Source organism: Danio aesculapii, chromosome 13 (genome assembly GCF_903798145.1).
Source record: "Danio aesculapii chromosome 13, fDanAes4.1, whole genome shotgun sequence".
NCBI classification, from domain to species: domain Eukaryota; kingdom Metazoa; phylum Chordata; class Actinopteri; order Cypriniformes; family Danionidae; genus Danio; species Danio aesculapii.
Window position 1 is genome coordinate 3803572 of NC_079447.1, and position 21757 is coordinate 3825328.

Genomic DNA, 21757 nt, shown 5'->3' on the forward strand with positions numbered 1-21757 from the left:
ATTGTGTAAAAAAGTGATTATAATTATTTATAAAGAAAAAAAGGGGTAATAAGTGGTTATAGCAGGAAAAAAAGCGATTATAAGTGGTTAGTGGAAAAACAGGGGGTATAAATGGTTATAGCGGGGAAAAAGGGAATTATTTGTGTGAATAAAGGGGTTATAAGCAGTTATAGTGGGAAAATGTTTTATAAGCCGTTATAAGCAGGGGGAAAAGTGATTAGAATTGTTTATAGAGAAAAAAAGGGGTAATAAGTAGTCATAGCAGGAAAAAAGCGATTAAAAGTGGTTGTAAGCAGTTATAGGGTAAAAAGCAATTATAAGCAGTTATAGTGAAAAAAGGGGTTATAAACGGTTATAGTGGAAAAAAAAATGATTTCAAGCAGTTTATGGCAAAAAAGGAGTTATAAGCGGTTATTGTGTAAAAAAGTGATTATAATTATTTATAGAGAAAAAAAGGGGTAATAAGCAGTTATAGCGGGGAAAAAAGTGATTATAATGGTTATAGTGGGGAAAAAAGGGGTTATAAGTGGTTATAGCAGGAAAAAAGCGATTATAAGTGGTTAGTGGAAAAAGGGGGTATAAATGGTTATAGCGGGGAAAAAGGGAATTATATGTGTGAATAAAGGGGTTATAAGCGGTTATAGTGGGGAAAAAAGGTGTTAAAAGCAGTTATAGCAGGGGAAAAGTGATTAGAATTGTTTATAGAGAAAAAAAGGGGTAAAAAGGGGGGGGGATTATAAACAGTTATAGCAGAAAAAAGGAGTTATAAGCAGTCATAGCAGGAAAAAAGCGATTATAAGCAGTTATAGCAGAAAAAAAATCAGTTTTAAGGTGTTATAGCGAGAAAAAAGCAAATATTAGTGGTTATAGTGAAAATAAGGGGTTATAAGCAGTTATAGCGAAAAAAATGATTAAAGTAGTTATAGCAGGGAAAAAAACGATTATATGCGGTGATAGCGAAAAAAGGGATTATAAGGAAGTTGTGGTGAAAAAAACATTATAAGCGGTTATAGTAAAAAAAAATCAATTATAGTGAAAGAAGGGGTTATAAGCGGTTATAGCAGAAAACAACAATTATAAGCATTATTATAATCATTATTTAAGCATTATTTCTTATGAGTAGTGCAGTTTATTTCAATGAATTTCTTCAAAGTATGTTGTAGACCATAAACTCATCCACTTTTTGGTCACATCCATAACAGATGTTTATTTCCGCTGGTTAGTTGTTTTGGAAAATATTAACATTATAATGTTAAGATAGGCAACGCAGTGGTGTAGTAGGCAGTGCTGTCACCTCACAGCAAGAAGGTCACTGGTTCGAGCATCGGCTGGGTCAGTTGGCGTTTCTGTGTGGAGTTTGCATGTTCTCCCTGCGTTCGCGTGGGTTTCCTCTGGGTGCTCCGGTTTCCCCCACAGTCCAAAGACATGCGGTACAGGTGAATTGGGTAGGCTAAATTGTACATAGTGCTTAAGTGTGAATGAGTGTGTGTGGATGTTTCCCAGAGATGGCTTGCAGCTGGAAGGGCATTCGCTGCGTAAAACATGTGCTGGATAAATTGGCGGTTCATTCCGCTGTGGCGACTAAATAAAGGGACTAAGCCGAAAAGAAAATGAATGAATGAATGAATGTTAACATATAGTTTGTTTTGTTTTTACTGCAAATAACACATCCATAATGCTGGAATTGCTCACCTCCATCAAGCCCTGTTAATCAACCCAAGGTTCATAGCAGGCCTTCACGATGCTCAGATCAATAGAGGAAAGATTCACTTTGATCTCTAACCCACTGCACTCTGTTTTTTCTCGTCCTTGAAAACTGGAATTGCTCTACGATTGTGCCGCAGGAGAGATTAATTGGATAAAAAGAAGTGAGAGACCTTCGCCGGTGGCTAATTCAGTCTTGGAATAGATTGGTCTCTCCTGGCCTTTTAAACCAGACGCTTAATGAGTCACAGGCTTGGAGGGCGAGATTAAATTTATTCAAATCTCAGGCACAACCTAATTGTTCGCATTAGGACATTACAATACGACTCTTTTAAAACAGAACTTACATCTGAGTGCTTTACTCGCTCTTGAGAGTCTGAGGTCTCGGAGTATGTAGCAATGGCCAATAGTTAATTAAATTAAACAACAAATAACTCTAATACGAAGTGTTTTAAGGGGACATTTCAACCAAAAATCTCAATATTTACTCACCCCATGTGAGTTTATGAGTTTCTTTTCTCTGTTGAAGATATACACAAAAGATATTCTGAAGAAAGCTGGAAACCTGTAAATTCAATAGTAGGATAAACAAATACAATGGGAATCAATGGTTACAAGTTTTCAGCATTCTTCAAAATATCTTCTTTTGTATTCAACAGAAGACAACATTTCATAAAGGTTTGGAACCCCTTGAGGGTGGAGTAAATAGTAAGACTCCCAAATCAACCAATCACACAAGCTGAGGCATCTTATTCCACACACACTCACCCATACTCTGACTGATATGGGGGCTCGTCCGGGATGGGTTTGTCATCGGTCCTCTGATGTTGGCTGCGTGTGTGCAGGTCAATGCTGGGCCCGGGCTCCTGGCTACTGAAGGGGGCGCTCTGGGCTTCGGGGCATTCAGGACGGGAAGTGAGCTGAGAGCTGTGGGGTAACGGGCTGCTGGAGTGGTGGGAGCCACTGGCCAGCGCACATGGGGTAAAAGTGAGTCTCAACCATCAGAACAATATGAGATTATTTACCGTACTGTTTGATTTCAGTTAAATAGTTAAATGTTTTGAGTTTTTTTGGGGTGGGGGGGATGGGGGAACCACTTGACATGTTTAGGGGAAATGAAGCACTCAGTCAAGTTTACATTATTTTGTACATTGGGTTCCACTAATAATATATATAAGACATTAATACATTAATAATATATTAAAAAAACTCAATTAATGTAACTATTATTTAAGGAAACAGCATGTTTTACTATATCTTTTAGACATAGGGGGCCGCCATCTTGGAATATCACAGGGTTGGTTCTGTTCTCTATGCTGAACAGATACAGTGGAAGTAAAAGACTGAACACAGAGACTGGAAAGCTTAATTTAACCCAATGTGTGAAGTTGTGGGCATGGAGCAATGGTGCAAATACAAGCATCAGATGTGCGTCTATAAAAAAATATATATTTAATTTATTTCTCTTTTTCCCCCTTCTAATTAGTGATCATTTGATGCGCTTTGGTCCACTCCCTGTATTAATCTTCCTGACTGGGTTTCAACCAGGTCCGCTACTGACGTAATGGGGGCGGGTACTTTCACTTTTCACTGCTACAGCCCCTCACCTCTGCTCGTGTTCAAACCAAACTAAGATCGGCGCGTTTTTTCACATGGCAGGATTTTATCCTTCATACACAGGGCTTGACATTAACTTTTTTGATCACCAGCCACTGTGGCTAGTAGTTGTTCAACATTACTAGCACTTGGCATTTTCACTAGCCACAATTTTATTGTTGGGAAAATATATTTTATATGCATAAATTTGACTTTGACAAGCTTAAATGACTTAATTTAGATGTTGTGTTATGTCCACATGCCTCCTTATTCATTTCACTTTTTGCATGTGTCGTGTATGAGCTTGCTCAATGAGCATGAGCAAATGGGTCATGGTTTCATAGTGTCGTATTACAATTAGTTTTTATTTCACATGACTTTTCAGAGCTCAAAATGAAGGATTTACCAAATCTATCTCTCCAAACATAAATAAATAATTATTTCTCAATGTACGGTCACACTGGGCTTTGTGTGTGCGAAATTCTGTCGTACGGCACTGCGAAAAGGCGCGGGATTAAACAAAATGTTTAGATATTGAAAAAAGGGAGCGATTTGCTCCATGTTTTAAAGTTCTGTCCAGATCACCAGTTAAAGTTCCAGATCACCAGTTAACTACACATAAATGGGGAGTTATTCCCATTAAAGCTATGTTATTGTAAAAATGCTAATTAAACCATATTAACCAAAATAACTAAGCAAAAGAAAGCAGGTGAAAAACATACCGTGTGTGAAAATTAAAGGATGATCACACCTACACGGTTAACGATAGTCCCATTAATAATCTGTTCAAAGAATGGTCAAAGCGAAAGCAACCGGTGCTGCTTACAAAAACACAAATCTGAAGCTCTTGAAAGCTGCAAGACTGCGGATGCATGAGCATAAATTTTTGTCTAGTGTATTTGAAGGAGAACCGATCCCACCAGTTGCATTTCTAGGCACAGTTGCTTCACGCAAGGAAACGGGAGCGCACACTCTTTTTAAACAGCCACGCGCATCACATCAGCTGTTAGCGCAAGTGATCATCCTCTCATTCAGTATTCACTTGCTTTCTTTTGCTCACGAACAATATTAGTTTTGTCAGTCATGTTGCTTCTCGATTCTAAGATCGCATTTGCATGCATATTTGGTAATCCTTATTGTCTAACTCTGCTTTTAAGAAAACAACAATTTAAAAATAGTTTTCAAACAGCCAAAGTGGCTAGTGGAGGTGACTATCAAACCCGCCAGAGCTGAAATCTACCCGCATTTGGAGGGTTGGCGGGTGTTGAGCCCAACAGGAGTGAGCCTGACTGTAGACCGTGTGCCTGACTGTAAAAGCAACGGCATGCGGTAGAAGGAATATTCTCCATATTAGAAGGAGTTTTTGTCCTAACCAACACCTGAAATTGATACATTAGAAAAGGCTTCTATTTCTTTCAGCTGTACAACAGAAAACTGACAATGCTCACCTCAGGCACACCTCATGTGCTTTATTCAGTGTTAAATGCTAATAATGCGAGTCTGAATGCCATTTTACATGACATTTATTGTCATACTACTGAAAGCAGCAGCAGATAGTTCACCTCAGATCTGGAAAATAAAATAAACCGTTTGAGATTGAACTTTAGAACTGTGACTCAGTGCAAACCAACGCATATCAGTAATTTAGCATCTAAATTTAATAATGTTAAAGAGGTTTAATATGTATTAATTAGATTATAAACCTTATCATTTTGCTGGAGTGCAGTGAGTGCACTATTCTGTGCTTCTGAATGGCTGTATTTACATTTCTGTAGAGTTTCGTCTGGTGCAAACAGCCAAATTGCTGATACTGCAAATTACATTAAGTAGTGTGTTGTTCGGACATGGGGTTACAATATAACCTGCTCACCTAATGTTTACGCTTGTAAACCAAATATTATTTGGCACTCTGAATCTGCGTCTCATTTTGGAGTCTGCTACTGTCCACCAGAGGTTATATTTCGGTCACGGACACATACTTTGGAAGCCTTTCTGTCTGAATGAATGAAATACGTGGTTTTCCACCAAGGCAACCCGGGGTGCTGAAATATAATTGGCTAAACTAGCATTGGGCGGGGTTAAACGACCAAAACAAAGACAGCATTTCAGCACAGAAAACACATTTTCAAAGCAGAATATCTGGTTCAACATTGCTTTTCAGATAAACAAGAATGTTCACTTAGCATGTTTCTGAAATGCTAACATATTATGGTATTTTTATGCATTGAAGAGTCAAACACTTACATACAGCACCTTTAAGTTAACTTAAGATTTTACACATTTAAGTGGTTTGAAAATAAAACAATTAGGTTGCCCCCACCCCCACAAAAAAAGAATTGTGTTGTTTCAGCTCATATTAAATAAGTAGTTTGAACAAACAGCAAACGTCATTTTTTTGAGCGCATGCCATTAGGGTATTCCAATAGTAAGCAATTTAACATTTTCATCTCCCCCTTACAAAGAAAATCTCTGGTTTCAGTTGGTGAGAAAGTAATCTGACCTAAAGGAATTACAAAAATATATTTTAGGGAAAAACTTTTTTGAGTAACCTAAAGAACCTTTTGAGAGTATCAGTGGATGTTAAAGATTCTTCATTCTACATGAAATGCGATGGGAAATCAGGTGTATTGAGGCCACTTAAAGCTCTTCAGGACAGCAGACCTCCAGGCCAGAGTTTGTCCACCCTTATTCTACAGTAATTAGATCAATAGTCATTCACTGTGCTTTAATTCTAGAAATGACCCCTTGGGCTCCCGTTCCAGATACAGTGGGTGAATTCTGCACTGACAACTCTCTGTTCGGGCATCTTTGGACAAGCATTCACAGGACAAGCAAACATGTGCTCAACAACACACACACACATCAGAACTGACAACAGCCAAAAGCAGGAGCCTGACCTTTCTACAACAACATGACAGCTGCCATTCTCTCTGCTCTTTCTCTTTGACACTTCTTACCATTTTATGCCTTTTACATAACAGGTTATGGTTTTCACATCTTCTAAAAATAAAATGCTGTACTTCTAAATCCTCACTTATCCATGCATTTGCTCAGAAAATGACAAGAACACTCTGAACACACTGTAAGGGTAGGTCATTTGACAACCTGGATTATAATTTTCCTCAATTGCTCTGCAGTGCAAAACAAAGCAGTTTCACTGTATGTGCAGAAAATAGCCTACATTTAAGTTACAAGCAATTTCCCCCCTAAAAACGTCTTATTATGCCAAGTTATCACAATTGCACGCTGCCCACAACCATCCTGGATATTGCAAATAATAACTTCAGACAATGTACCTTTCTTAAAGAAATAGTTCACCAAAAAATTTAAATTACCCCGTAATTTACTCACCCTCAAGCCGTCCTCAGTTTATATGACTTTTTTTTGTCGGACACACACAGTTGGAGTAGCTTTACATTTCATCTATGCTGTATAATAGTGTCGCATTGTGACTTTTATTTTGAAGCTTCAAAAACAAGTAAATATTTCATCAAATGAACCCATACACAGACAGAGGGTTAATGCATGTCTTATGATGCAGACCTACACTGTAAAACACAATGTACAATAATCCTAATTTGAAAATTCTATCACTGACTTCCGGATACATGAGTAATATCACACGAGTAGCAGTGCGATGTGGCTGTATATCGGGCCTGGTGGGAGGTGTGCGTTGGGTAGAGGCCGCTGACCGAGTGCCTTATTTTCCCACCAGTGATGATATACAGCCATATTGTACTGCTAGAGTGTGATATTGTGTTTATACAACAGTTTAATGGCTTAATTGTGTATATAAAAAAGAAAATCAAACACAGAGAGTCTAAAAATCCTTTTTGACGAGCTAGAGCTAGTGTTTGAATGATTCTTTAGCGTAATGTCTAATATCATGACAAAAAAGTAATCCTATGCTTACATTTTAAGATTATGAGGCTGAACGGCATGCAATGCCATCAGTCTACAGAGATTTCCCAGTATTTCTCTGTTGCAATCAGGAGATCACAGTAATTAAATAATTAAGAGTCAGAAAAAGCAAAAGCAAAGCAAACACTAACAGATTACTGTGGTATTAATACAGCACTACAACATACAAAAGAGAGAGATCGACTTAGAAAGACACTTACCTGTTTTATAATGATTTGATCAGCTGAAGTTTTAAATTATGCTGAGTTTTTCTCCTCTAAGAACTTATTATGCGGTCTCTGTTGCCATCTTGTGGCAGAACATCAACTGTCTTTGCTCTTCTCAGTATGATGGCCGCAAATGTGCTGAATCTCCGAAATTATAAATATTAAAATTAGGCACTATTCTTATAAATAAACTGCATAGTTGTAATCTAAACCAGTGGTTCTCAAACGTTTAAACCAGCGACCCCCATTGTAAGATCGTCAATAACCCGCGACCCCCCACTGCCAAAGAATATACAAACAATAAAAATAGCTTTTTTAAAGCTGTTCACAATATTTTAACTATTTACTATACATTACAGGGCTCGAAATTAACATTTCGCTTGGTAGTACTGGTGCTCCTAACTTTAAACATTTAAACAAATATGTCTCAATGAAATCCCGTTATCACAAGAAAATACATTTTATAACAATTGAGTGACCAAAAGATATCACGGACGGACCGCTCACCGGCCCTGCACGCACTGCTTGACATGAATTCATTAATGAATCTGTTAATGATAACTGTGCTGTGTTCTCACGGGTGGTGTCTGAGATTGCACAGATGCTTTTGACATATACCTTATTATTTGCATACTGCATTTTAATAGCAATTCCGCTCTTTTCATGAGCTGCAATATTAGTTTAATCTTAGTCAAGTGCAAGCCCTTTTGCGATGGTCTACGTGGTGTTAAATTTTACATATAACTTTAACATTATCTGTCGATTAAATAAAGGATTAAACAGAACCTCTCCTGCTTAAAATGTGTAGATGTGGCAAACAGTTACCTGAAAATTCCATCTCACAGACTTTACAGTGAATGCTTTAGTTATTATCATAGCGGACTTGAAGCCAATGAAAGTCTTTTATCCACTCTTCGAAAAATGTAGATGGTGGATTAACATTCAGCACATGGTCAGTAATCAGATGTGCTATTATTTGTAGCTTTAGGTGTTTCTAAAACTAAATCTGTCAGTGTTATTTTCATTCTCATCTGGAGCGCTTTACATTTTCGCGGTTGTAGCTCCTGTCATCTGAAGACAGGAGGCGTTGACTGAGTGATTGACAGCGGATTTTAACCAATCATTCGTGTTCAGTTCTTAAAGCAGTGGGCCAATAAGAAGAGCGCGAAGGCGGGACAAGCGTTGAAGGCTTTGTTTACATGCAAGTTGGCATGACAAGTTTTAAACTGTTCCTAAAGGCTGCGTTTCAAGTACAAAGATGCATTCTGCTTGAATGTGTCCTAAATACTTTACGAATCAGTAATATCTTTTTTAAAAATCTGAAAATATTAGCTTTCACTTGTAGACTGAAAAATATTTATTATAATCACTGAAAATTACACAATTTTTAAATCACTCTCGCGACCCCTTGAAATTATTCTGCGACCCCCGCAGGGGTCGCGACCCCCAGTTTGAGAACCACTGGTCTAAACAAGTACACCTGAAAAAAGCATCAAAAGTACAATATGTTGTCCAGCAGCTGCAATATTTGTCAAACTGTAGTGAGTTTATTGATCTGCTGTCACTCTATGTGGGCGGAGTAATACACAAGGGTGAAAAGGCTGTAGGAGTTTTGAAATTGCAGAATATCGCACAGCTATCAGCTAATCAGATTTGAAAACCAGACAGAACTGTTGTATAATTACGTATACGATGAGTGACGCATGTCTAGGGCCAGACGGAATCTGCGGACGTTTTTTGCTATTTCTGCTGAGAATTTTGTTAAAAATCTACGGATTTGTGCGGAATTATTTTAAGAGTATCATAACTAAAATCTTAATATGTGAAATAAAAAATAAAATCTTTTAACTTTTATTTAATGTTTAAAATACAAATCCAATTAGATTAATTTTACTTGGTAAACAAAGCAAATCTCTCATACAATATATCTTCTTTATATCTACTAAAAGACATACATTATAACAGTACAAACTGCATTGTACATAAATCAGATGAACATTTTCATTAGTCAAAAATATTACTGTAATTGATTAAAAAAACTGAATAAATATAGATTCACACACATTTACTCAAGTAAATAACCAGAATTAACGATGGGCTAAAAATCTGAGGAATTCTGCGGAAAATCTGCGGATCCCGTGTGGGCCTACGCATGACTTGTAGACACATGTTCGGAGCATTTTAAGAGTAATATATTGTACAACATTAAACAGTAATTCCAAGCAAATTAGTTTGTTTTGTTCGTCATCGTCTACTTTTGTAAACTTAAAAAAACTGTGGTTAAGTGATTCCTGGAATTTCTACGAATATGTCATGCATTAAACATTGTATACGTTAGTCAGGCATAAGGTGCATTTGGCCGTCAGTGATTGGAGTGTATAATTTAAAGAGGACCTATTATGCAAAAATCACTTTTATAAGGGGTTTAAAACACAGTTGTGTGGCAACAGTGTGATAAAATAAGCAGCTTATAATGGTAAATATATATTTATTTTTTATTATATATTTATTATATTTTATTTTTTATAAATCACACTTGAGAAAAAAGCCTGGAGAATCACTTTGATTGACATTCTGCCTTTGTACGTGTCATCAGAGGGGGAAAGCCCCGCCCACTAGTGACAATCTCTCCCTCATTAGCATAGGACGTTAGTCTTCTTTTTTTTTATCTGCCACTATGCTGACATGCAGGCATTTGTAGCTCCGCCCTCTTTTGAAAAAATCTCATTTACATTTAAAGTGACAGTCACCAAAACGCCACAATTATGATCAAAGCCTAAAGTGGTCAGTTTAAAGAGTTATAAAACGTTATTTGTTAGGTATTAAACTTCACTACACACACTCTAGGGAGATCGGAGACTTATTTTACATCTTGTAAAAAGGGGCATAACAGGTGCCCTTTAAAAAAAAAGTTACAAAAACCCATGTATCTGTTTTTTTGGATATTTGTTAACCCCCTGGCAGTGTATGGGTCAGTTTGATGATTAATTTATGCACTTTTGGAAGCTTTAAAATAAAAGTCACAATACAACACTATTGTACAACATAAAAGATGCAATTTAAAACTGCTCCAACTGTGTTGATCTGACAGAAAAGAGGCATGTATATCAATGATGACTTGAGGGTGAGTAAATAATGGGGTAACTTTCATTCTTGTATGAATTATTCCTTCAATACCAAAAAGCTGTGTATCAGGTTCATCCCATGTTTATAGCTGATCTAAATCAGATTCAGTCCTCAGCATAATTGAGTAAGCCCCATTTTGAAAATGAATATTTGTGTCCATTTCTCAGTGAATATAGCTCATTTAAGTTGGTGCATTTGAACAAAACAGCTTTATTAAACGGATATATTTAGGTAAAGTCTAGATCCGATATGCGGCCGGCCGGAAGTGCGATAAGTACATTAATAAAGCAGCATTTTTTTATGACAATAATTAATATTTTACAGTACTGTGACGGTTGGGTTTAGGGTTGGGGTGGGGGTAGGTGTTAAAAAATACAATTTATTGGGTAATTTAATAGATAGCATAAAATAATACTCGGTACAGCTACTGTTTTTACGTTACTGTGATGGTTGGGTTTAGGGTTGGGGTGGGAGTAGACTTTAATAAAATACAATAAATGTGAAATTTAATAAATAACAGAAATAATTCTCATTAACTTCTGGCCGCAAACATATCCGATCTAGCAACACCCATATATTTATTAAAATAATAATTCAGTCGGGAAAGCACAGTGGCTCAGTGGTTAACACCATCACCTCTCAGCAATAAGGTCACTGGTTCGAGTCCCAGCTGGGTCGGTTGTCATTTCCATGTTGAGTTTGCATGTTCTCCACGTGTTGGTGTGGGTTTCCTCTGGGTGCTCTGGTTTCCCCCACAGTCCAAACACATGCGCTATAGGTGAATTGGATGAACTAAATTGGCCGTAGTGTATGAGTGTGTGTGATTGTGAGAGTGTATGGGTGTTTACCAGTACTGGGTTGTGGCTGGATATAAAACATATGCTGGATAAGTTGACGGTTCATTCTGCTGTGGTGACCTCTGATAAATCAGACACTAAGCTGAAGGAAAATTAATGAATGAATGAATAATTCAGTCACCGAATATCTTTTGAAATAGGAAGATAATATGTTGAAATACATGCTAAACTACGCAAAAAACAAACTACAAAATTTCATATTTCATATTTTTCTTAATTTTATTTAATATTTTCCCTATTATTTAAATTTGGGTTTCTAATTTTTGGACTATTATTGCAAGTTATTTTGTAAGATTAGCTCCAGTTTCGGCTTCAGTACTGACTGATCTAATTCATAGATCTCAAACTGGATTCCTAAAGGGCCGCAGCTTTGCACGGTTTTGCTCCAATCCTATTAAAAACACAGCTGATCCAAACAATGGAGTGTTCAAAAGAGTCTTGAACACCTTGATTAGTTGCATCAGCTGTGTTTGATTCGGGTTGGAGCCAGGAATCCAGTTTGAGATCCAGATCTAATGTATATGCATGAATATAATATTATAAAGCATCCTATAGAAAATATACATTTAGAGGAGACATTTGTGAAGGGGTGAACTCATATATGCTGAGGACTGTATATCTGACAACACACGAGCAAATTTTCTGCAGTTAGCATTTTCAGAAATCCAGCCAGCAGGCTAATCAATAATGTTGGCAAAAACATTTTCTGAACATAACAAATCAGGAAACATCTAATCGATTCGAGCCTCACGCTACAAATCTGACCTCCTAAGCATCAGCACTTTTTTACACTCAAGAGTGCAGTGAACAGGTACAACAAATATATATTTTTACAATCTAATTTGCTCAAATAATACAAGAAAAAATCTATGATGGTGTGATCAAGACTTTCAGAAAAAAAGGATAAAATAGTGTGAGACTGTCAACGGCAGCCAGAAGAGAGAACAACATCAGATTTACTGTCCTGCCCCCCCCATAGACACTGCATTAAAAACACGCACACGCGGTAATTCACTTGTAATTTGATGCGAAGATGATATAATATATACATAAATACATATCAATGTTCATGTTTAAATAAAAATCTAAATGTTATATCTAAAAACTTTCAAGGATTACGATGCTGATGACCGCTAAACACGTCATAACAGACTTGTGTAAAGGCTCCATGGTAACTCAAGTGCTTTAAATAAACAAGAAATAACAATAAGTCTGCTTTTTTAAGTTTCTTAATGTCAAAATAGGATCCAAATCCCAGTGGAGTGTGGTTTTTCCCACCCACCGAACTGATGAGATATATCCAGCTGCAGACCCGTAAACCCACACATGTTTTGGGACACACAATCCACTACACACGATCTAGGCAGGGGCGAACCACATATGGTTAATGATCATATATGGTTAAGGCTCAGTCTTCTATTTTTTCTCGTTTAATAACTCCTTAAGAGCTTTAATCGCCACCAACTGTTTTTCACAAATATGGCAATCGAGACCGTCCGTGCTACGATTGCCATTCATTAGGCTGTAAACAGTTTAGGGCAGGGCTATTCAATTAGTTTGTAATGGGGGCCAGTTCATGAAAAGTATCCCAAATGAGGGGCCGGAGAGATAAGACTTGCAAATCGAGTGATGACACAACAGCATAAAAGAGGCTATATGCTGTATTTTTGCTCCTTAAGACACCCATGTTGGCTTTTTCTACATTAAAACGTTAATATGTTGCATTTTGAAACTACATAACGTCACTGCATTGTACAATGTGGCTTTATTCACAAGCATATTCAAATGTTGTATTTCAGAGCACTAAATCAGTGTATTGCTTAAGTAGGCTTCTTCTACATTCAGACACATTCATATGTGATGCTTTAAACTGCGTAACAATTAGGGATGAGACGATTATAGATTTTGGTTGTACGATTATAGTCTAAAGAATAATCATGGTTCCACAGTTATCACCATTATAATGCATTTATTAAGTTTAAAACACTACTAGTTTAGAAACTAGTTTAGACTAATAGTTTATTGCTGCACAATAACCAAAAATACAGCACAAAATATTAATTAAAAAAGCAAACAGTAGTCCATTTCTCTCTTTGGACTTAAAAATAAATGAAAAAGTTTTTGATTTAAACATGAGTGATAATTTTACAATGAAAATAAATGATAGAACAATGAATAAATAAATAAAAATAGGAATAAATAAAAATCGTATTTGTCTAATGTTAATTTAAGCTATATATTAGCAAGAATTTAAATGAACTGTTGTTATTACTTGCGTTCATACAAATATAATCATTTTGATAATTTGTTATAATTCGTCTAACGTATCTTTTGTTTACATTGCACTGAAAGCCACGCTCAACTCTCACAGCTACGACGTGAGATCATTTCTACTGTGTAATTAATCCAAGTGCGTTGATCCGCTTGCGAACCCTGCATGCACTGCTCCCTATATGCGCGACTCCATTGGAAATAATGAATTTGCGTGCGGAAAAGACGTAATATGTGAACAGCCTGCTGCTATAGTTAATCCAATGTGTGTGCGTATTATCCTCAGTATAAGCTCGGAAATTTAAACTAGCGCATGGCTGGCATAACTTTATTTGCAGCAGTTTTGTTCCGTGCAACAGAAACGTGGCGTTGAGAAGCCTTTACGGTTAATTAACTATGATGAATTAAAGCGTGGTTGATAGTGAAATCGGCTAATCATTGCATCCTTATTAACGATATCAGTGCATTTCACAAAAGGACTTTTTTACAAACATATCCAAATGTTTTCGGCTGCTCGCGGCACTCGCTTAATGTCAGGTGACTTACTCTCTGCGCAGTCTTCAACTGCAGCTCGTGCTGTATTGAACAGACACACGTCACTTCATCACTATAGCGGCCATTTTTCGACTGAACTCAATTTATTTTTGATGTCTTGGTCACACTATTTGAAGGGCCAGGAAAAAATTGCCTCGGGGGCCGGGTTCGGCCTGCGGGCCGCCAATTGAATATCCCTGGTTTAGGGTTTCCTATTTCAGTCATTATTTTATAATTATATCTAAACAATCATTTTAACATCTGTGCAGTTTTGGTACTCAAATTATGTAAATAAAAATAATAGACAGTCTAATTGTAGGATTAAGTGTAATAAACTAATTCAGGACCTTACTGTTGTCATATTTAAAATAGTTTTGTAGTAAAATCTGAAAAACAAACAATAATGTGCCACATTAAAATTAATTACAATAATATAAAATCAATATAGTTTTAAACTGATAAACTACCTTATGTTTCACTAAACTGTAGCAACTGTTAGTTAAATATATATATATATATATATATATACACACAGTTGAAGTCAGAATTATTAGCCCTCCTTTGAATCATTGATGTTTAACAGAGCAAAGAAGTTTTCACAGTATTTCCTACAATATTTTTTCTTCTGGAGAAAGTCTTTTTGTTTTATTTCAGCTAGAATAAAAGCAGTTCTTCATTTTTTAAACACCATTTTAAGGTCAATTATTAGCCCCTTAAAGCTATTTTTTTCGATAGTCTACAGAACAAACCATCATTATACAATAACTTGAATAATTACCCTAACCTGCCTAGTTAACCTAATTAACCTAGTTAAGCCTTTAAATGTCACTTTAAGCTGTATAGAAGTGTCTTGAAGAATATCTAGTCAAATATTATTTACTGTCATCATGGCAAAGATAAAATAAATCAGTTATTAAAACTATTATGTTTAGAAATGTGTTGAGAAAATCTCTCCGTTAAACAGAACAAAAAATAAATATAAACGGGGTCTAATAATTCAGGGGGGCTAATAATTCTGACTTCAACTGTATATAAATACATTGATGACAAGGTCAGAGAAAACGTTAATAACGTTAACATCCGTCGTACTCGTAACCATATGTGGTTTGTCCCTGCTTAGATCGTGTGTGCTGGACTGTGTGTCCTAAAACATGTGTGGGTCTGCAGCTGGACATTATTGTGGAAATGATTGAGCGGCACAAACAGTGTTTACTTGTCTCCATAGTAGCATATATAAACATGTCCATGTTTAGAACAGGATTTGCAAAGAAACTGGGATTAAAAGATCTGTTCAACTCTCTGTGATCAGCTGCACCTCAAGAATGAGTTTTACAAATTTAAAACATTTTTAAAATGAAGTATGCTTGTGATAAAGAAAAGACATAGAGGCTATACAAGGACACTTCAAGTAGACGTGCAAAAACCGTGTGTGTGTGTGTACTGCGAACTTTGTAATTGCATTTGTGTGCCTCCACCACAAATATATCAAATAAACTTACTTGCTATATTTGACGCAAAAACTGAATCTGCTTCATAAGTGTCTGCCTCTGTCACTGACTGCTGTTTATCTAACACTAGCAATGGTGGGAATAACCTGCTTATTTGCATTAAAGGTACAGGCTACAAAAACAGGTACACATTGCTATGGGTACAAAATGGACATATTCTGAAAGATATAATAAATAATCTATTTATAAATAAACGTTACAGACACATTTTAGAGACAGCAAAGACTTATCTCACATCTTGTAATAAAATAGGAGCCCTTTAAAAACAGATTAAAATGTGTTCAAACAGACCTAGAACTCACCTAGAATGAGAGGAAATCTCGCTCAGGTCTCCCATACTGCCATCTGCAGGGTTGTGTCCGGTGGCCAGAGCCGCGGCGTAGCTTTGGGGAAGGTATAACCTGTTGTGGTCCTCTTCTGTAGGCCCTTCTTCTGTCAGCTCGGGCGTCCAGGGGTGCCCCGGATCAGATGCGCCCCGGCCCTGCAGCATGACGCGGGATGCTGGAGCACTGGCGCCCCCTGGAGTCATGCTGCAGGGAGCGGTGTCAATCCCGCTGTCTGTGGACGCTCCTTTGATGTATGTGAGACCCAGCATCTCAGGATCCATCAGGTCACCGGAGCCGAAGTGCTTCTCATCACTGTTACTGCTGGAGGCGTTGCTGGACAAAGTGTTGCTGCTGGAGTGGCTGGAGTTCTTATCGCCGCCCTGCTGGAGAGACACAATAGAACACAATAAAGAAATATTAATAATTTGACACGTTTTAATGCAAAAACCTAGCATCCATCCAGAAAGCCTTAGCAAACATCTAGCATTGTGCTAGAAAACATGAGCATATAACACTTTACAATAAGGTTGCATTAGGTAATGCTAGTTAATGTAGTAACTAACATGAAAAAACTATAGAAAATACATTTATTACAGTATTTATTGATGGTTATTAATGTTAGCTAATGGAAATAAAGTTGTTCATTGTTTTTGTCAAGTCACAGTGCAATTATTGTATGGGCAAGCATATTCTTTCTTTTCATCAGTCTACTTATCCATACGTCTATCTATCCATCGTCTATTCATCCATCCATCCATCCATCCATCCATCTACCTATCCATATGTCTATCCATCCATTCATCCATCTATCCATCAGTCTATCTATCCATCCATCCATCTGTCCGTCTATCTATCCATCGTCTATCCATCCATTCATTCATCCAACCATTCGTATATCCATCCATCAAACTATCTACCCATCTCTCTATCCATTTATCCATCCATCCATCCATCCATCCATCCATCCATCTGTCTATCTATCCATCTGTCTACCTATCTATCTGTCTACCTATCCGTCTATCTATCCATCTGTCTACCTATCTACAGAACCTGTCTACCTATCTTTTCGTCTATTTATCATCCATCCATCCATCCATCCATCCATCCATCCATCCATCCGTCTATCCATCCATCTGTCTACCTATTCATATGTCTATATATCCATCTGTCTGTCCATCCATCCATCCATCCATCCATCCATCCAATCAAAAAATCTATCTATCCATCTCTCTATCTATTCATCCATCCATATATCCGTCTATCCATCCATCTGTCTATCCATCCATCCATCCATCTGTCTACCTATCTACCTATCCATCTGTCCATCCATTCATTCATCCATCCAGCCATCCATCCATCTATTGATCTATCCATCTGTCTACCTATCCATCTGTCCATCCATCCATCCATCCATCCACATATAAACAAATTACTAATATAATAACAATAAAATATCAATTGTTACAATAATAAATATAAAAAATCTAATATCAAACTTACAAAGTCAGAAATACATGTACAGACACATATTTTTATAAAGTAAATTAATATGTGTGGATGTGTAAAAAAATATTAAATATGTATGAAAACATGCAAATATATATTTTGTAATATATAAAACAAACATTTTTCTTTCTTTCTTTCCTTCCATCTGTCTATTTATCCATCCGTCTATCTATCCATCATCTATTCATCCACCCATCCACCAATCAAACCATATATCTATCTATCTCTCTATCCATCCATCCATCTATCTGTCTATCCATCCATCCAATTGTCTACCTATCCATCTGTCTATCCATCCATCCATCCTTCCATCCATCCATCCGTCTACCTATCCACCTGTCTACCTATCCATCCGTCTGTCCATCCATCTATCCATCCATCCATCTGTCTATCCATCCATCTATTTGATCTATCCATCTGTCTACCTATCCATTCGTCTGTCTAACCATCCATCCATCCATTCATCCATCCATCCATCTGTCTATCCATCCATCAATTTATCTATCCATCTGTTTACCTATCCACCTGTCTAACAATCCATCCGTCTGTCTATCCATCCATCTGTCTATCCATCCATCTATTGATCTATCCATCTGTCTACCTATCCACCTGTCTACCTATCCATCCGTCTGTCTATCCATCCATCAATTTATCTATCCACCTGTCTACTTATCCATCCGTCTGTCTATCCATCCATCTATTGATCTATCCATCTGCCTACCTATCTATTTGTCTACCTATCCATATGTCTGTCCAATCCATCCATCCATCCATCCATCCATCCATCCACATATAAACAAAATACTATTATAATAACAAATAAAATATCAATTGTTACAATAATAAATATAAAAAATCTAATATCAAACTTAAAAAGTCAGAAATAAATGTACAGACACATATTTTTATAAAGTAAATTAACATGTGTGGATATGTACAATATATATTAAATATGTATGAAAACATGCAAATATATATTTTGTAATATATAAAACATTTTTTTTCGTTCTTTCTTTCCATCTGTCTACTTATTCATCCCCTTTAACCACATTATAAAAAACATTAATTTTACACAAATAACTACCTCACATTTCAGCACCCATTACATATTCTCCCATTGTCTGAGATTTCCTGCATGCTGGCATATTTTATTTATGATCCATAATTGTAATTAGCAGATGGAAAGCGGGCTGCATCGACTGTCATGTGACACCTTCTTTAGTCCGAACTAATATCATGCCAATTTAAATGTACCACTGCGCACAGCAAAGACCAGCAGAAAACTAATTACTGTGAGCTAATGAATAATTCCGAGACTGCTAATGTATGCAAATATGAACTGTATTCATTAATTAGCGCGCAGACAATAGCCGTAATAAATCAAGACAGCAGAAAGCCTATGGTAAAGGCGCTGAGTACATCTCCCAGCAGCATTACAGACAACCAGAGAGAGATCAAGCAGGATTATTCATCAGTTATTGATATACAGTTAAAGGCAAAATTATTCATTTGTTTTTCTTTTGCAAATATTTCCCAAATGATGTTTAACAGAGCAAGGAATTATTCATAGTATTTCCTATAATATTTTTTCTTCTGGAGAAAGTCTTATTATTAGCCTCCTTAAGCAATATGTTTTTCAGACCCCCTAGCTTTTCACGATTTAGCAATCGTTGAATCCAACGCAAAACCAACAAAATTTTTCGTGATCCTGCAAAATACTTGATTTAAACGCAAAACAATCACAAAAAAATTACATAATTTAATAAAACACCCAATTCTAAACCATTTAATCAAATTATATTCATTTCAGATTGCAATTAACTGTTTTTCGCAACTTCTAGACGGTGCACACATGACCTCTCACCTGCGCCCTAACAAACCTAACGCACGATTCACACGGGGCTTCAGCGTCAAAGCTTAAATGGAAGGCGTGTCTGAAGTTAGGGCTGATGCAATCGTCATAGCAGCGATTGAAGGATATTATATTTGCTTTACATGTATGGCTGGTATTATGTTGTGCGTCAAATCGATAAATGACTTCGAATAACTCTTTCCCTGCCGTTGACCAGAGAAAACGACATTCATGAGTTTTACGGAAATCTGTGTTTTAGGTGTATTACGGTAGGAGAAGCCCTAATGCATGTCCTGAGGGAGGTACATGATGTCAGATGCTCCGGGGAGTGAAATCTGAGAAAGAGAAAGTAAGATTGTGGGTAAAAATAAGAGTTATACAACTTTCCATGGCTTAAGCTCTACCGTTTTAGATCTCGACAAGAGACCAAAATATAATAGTTTTATTTTTATGATTTGTGTCATGAAGATTGCACATCTAACATTGTATGTTAATACGGTAAATAAGATATTATTTACATCTTAAAAGATATTTTACATCTTTTAAGATATTATATATCTTATATAAATAATATATATATGAAGAGTTTAGATGCAAAAACCTCTAAATGCCGCTTGATATTTTCTTGTAAAATTAGCATTTTTGTCCTACTCTTGTGTGTAGGCTCAGAAATTTTATGTTTATAGTCGCGAATAACTTCTTTTCATTGCCTTTAAAGTGAAATACTTGAACATAAACATAGGAGGCTGAGAAAAATGCTCATTTTAGGAGAAAACTTCAGATGGCATTTAGAGGTTTTTGCATATGAAACCTTCATATATCTATATATAATTTTCTATATTTCTATTTTTTTTTATCACAACATTTTCAGAAAATATCTGTGAATTACCACCTCAAAATTAGTAATTTTTAGAGCAAAAATCAGAAAACAAATCGTAAAAAAACTGGGGGGGGGGTCTGTTTTTTTCGATTTTCTACAGAACAACCACTGTAATACAATAACTTGCCTAATTACCCTACCTTTACCCTAGTTAAGCCTTTAAATGTCCCTTTAAGCTGTATAGAAGTGTCTTGAAGAATATCTAGTCTAATATTATTTACTGTCATCATGACAAAGATAAAATAAATCAGTTATTAGAGATGAGTTATTAAAACTATTATGATTAGAAATGTGCTGAAGAAATCTCTCTTTCCAGAAATTGGGGAAAAAAATATATGGGAGGGCTAATAATTCAGTCTTCAATGGTAGATGCTAAAAGGCAAACAGACAATAACATAATTAAGAGACTGTGATCCTGAAATTAAGCTGCCTTTTTATATAGACACGCGTGAAATGATCCGGCGCTCTCATTAATGCAGCTGTAACGCACATTCCTCTTAATGTGGATAATGAGACGCTCCTTTAATCTTTCATGCTTTTTCAGATTTGTTCAAAGGCTCTATAGCTCTTCATTACAGACACACACACACACACACACACACACAGGATCAAAAAGGCTTCATTGTGAGCGACCGGCCTTCTCCCTTTCTCTATAGGCAAGAACTAGCGTTAATGAACATGCCATAAGACTGAAGCTGAGAATTATTGAAACAGCATGAGCTTCAGTATAATGTGCTCTTGAAGTGATTGGATATCATACTTAACGTGGTCTGGAATGAATAAAGACATTACCTGCAGTTTCCCTTAATAGAAATGGTTAAATAATGTGATTAAAGAATGTAGTGATTGTATCATCAGGATGAAAGGGAACACTTCTCGCAGTCGGTGACGCCTCATTTGACAGAAATGACTTGTAATGACAGCATTAGTGTGAAACGAAGTAATAACGTATTTATCATTGAGCAAATGTGTGATGTTCTTAATAAAATGTAAACAATTATTCTTTTGGAAAGAGGATAACACACTAATCACAGATTGATAACACAGTATATACAAGAATTATGGAGGTAAATTTAATAACTCTTTAAAGACTCTTTCCACACATTAAGTTTTATTCAGTTACACCAGTGACTCTTTGAGCCCTATCATACACCCAGCGCAATAAGGCGCAAGACATGTTTGGTGTGATATCTTGCTATTTTCAGATCAGCGCAACCCTTATTTTCCTGTTTTGCACCAATTGTGGACTCATGGGTGTGCTGGTCTATAAAGGAGGTGTGTTAGGGTGTATTGCTGGGACGTTGCTATTCTGAGGAACTGAAATAGACCACGCCATTAACCAACTAAAAGCTGCTCTAAAGTCCAGCGCAGAGTACTGTGGGAATATAAATTTATATTATCTATATTTATAACTGGTGTGACAGACCTTAAAATGTCTTGGTTTCCTGAGCCCTGACTGTCTCCAAAGTA

At 36.5% G+C, this 21757-nt stretch overlaps 1 protein-coding gene across 3 annotated transcripts in view; it reads right to left on the reverse strand.

Moving 5' to 3' along the window:
* The window catches only part of LOC130239311 (signal-induced proliferation-associated 1-like protein 2), a 175312-nt gene that overhangs the window by 41817 nt on the left and 111738 nt on the right, over positions 1-21757 (reverse strand). The window contains exons 14-15 of one of the 3 annotated variants that reach the window (XM_056470415.1): positions 16026-16429; positions 2473-2667 (exon numbers count right to left, since the gene is read on the reverse strand). In XM_056470415.1, the coding sequence (XP_056326390.1) occupies positions 2473-2667; positions 16026-16429 (599 nt within the window). Of the gene's footprint in view, positions 1-2472; positions 2668-16025; positions 16433-21757 lie in introns of all 3 variants that reach the window. The other 2 variants (XM_056470414.1, XM_056470416.1) reach the window with 2 other exon arrangements.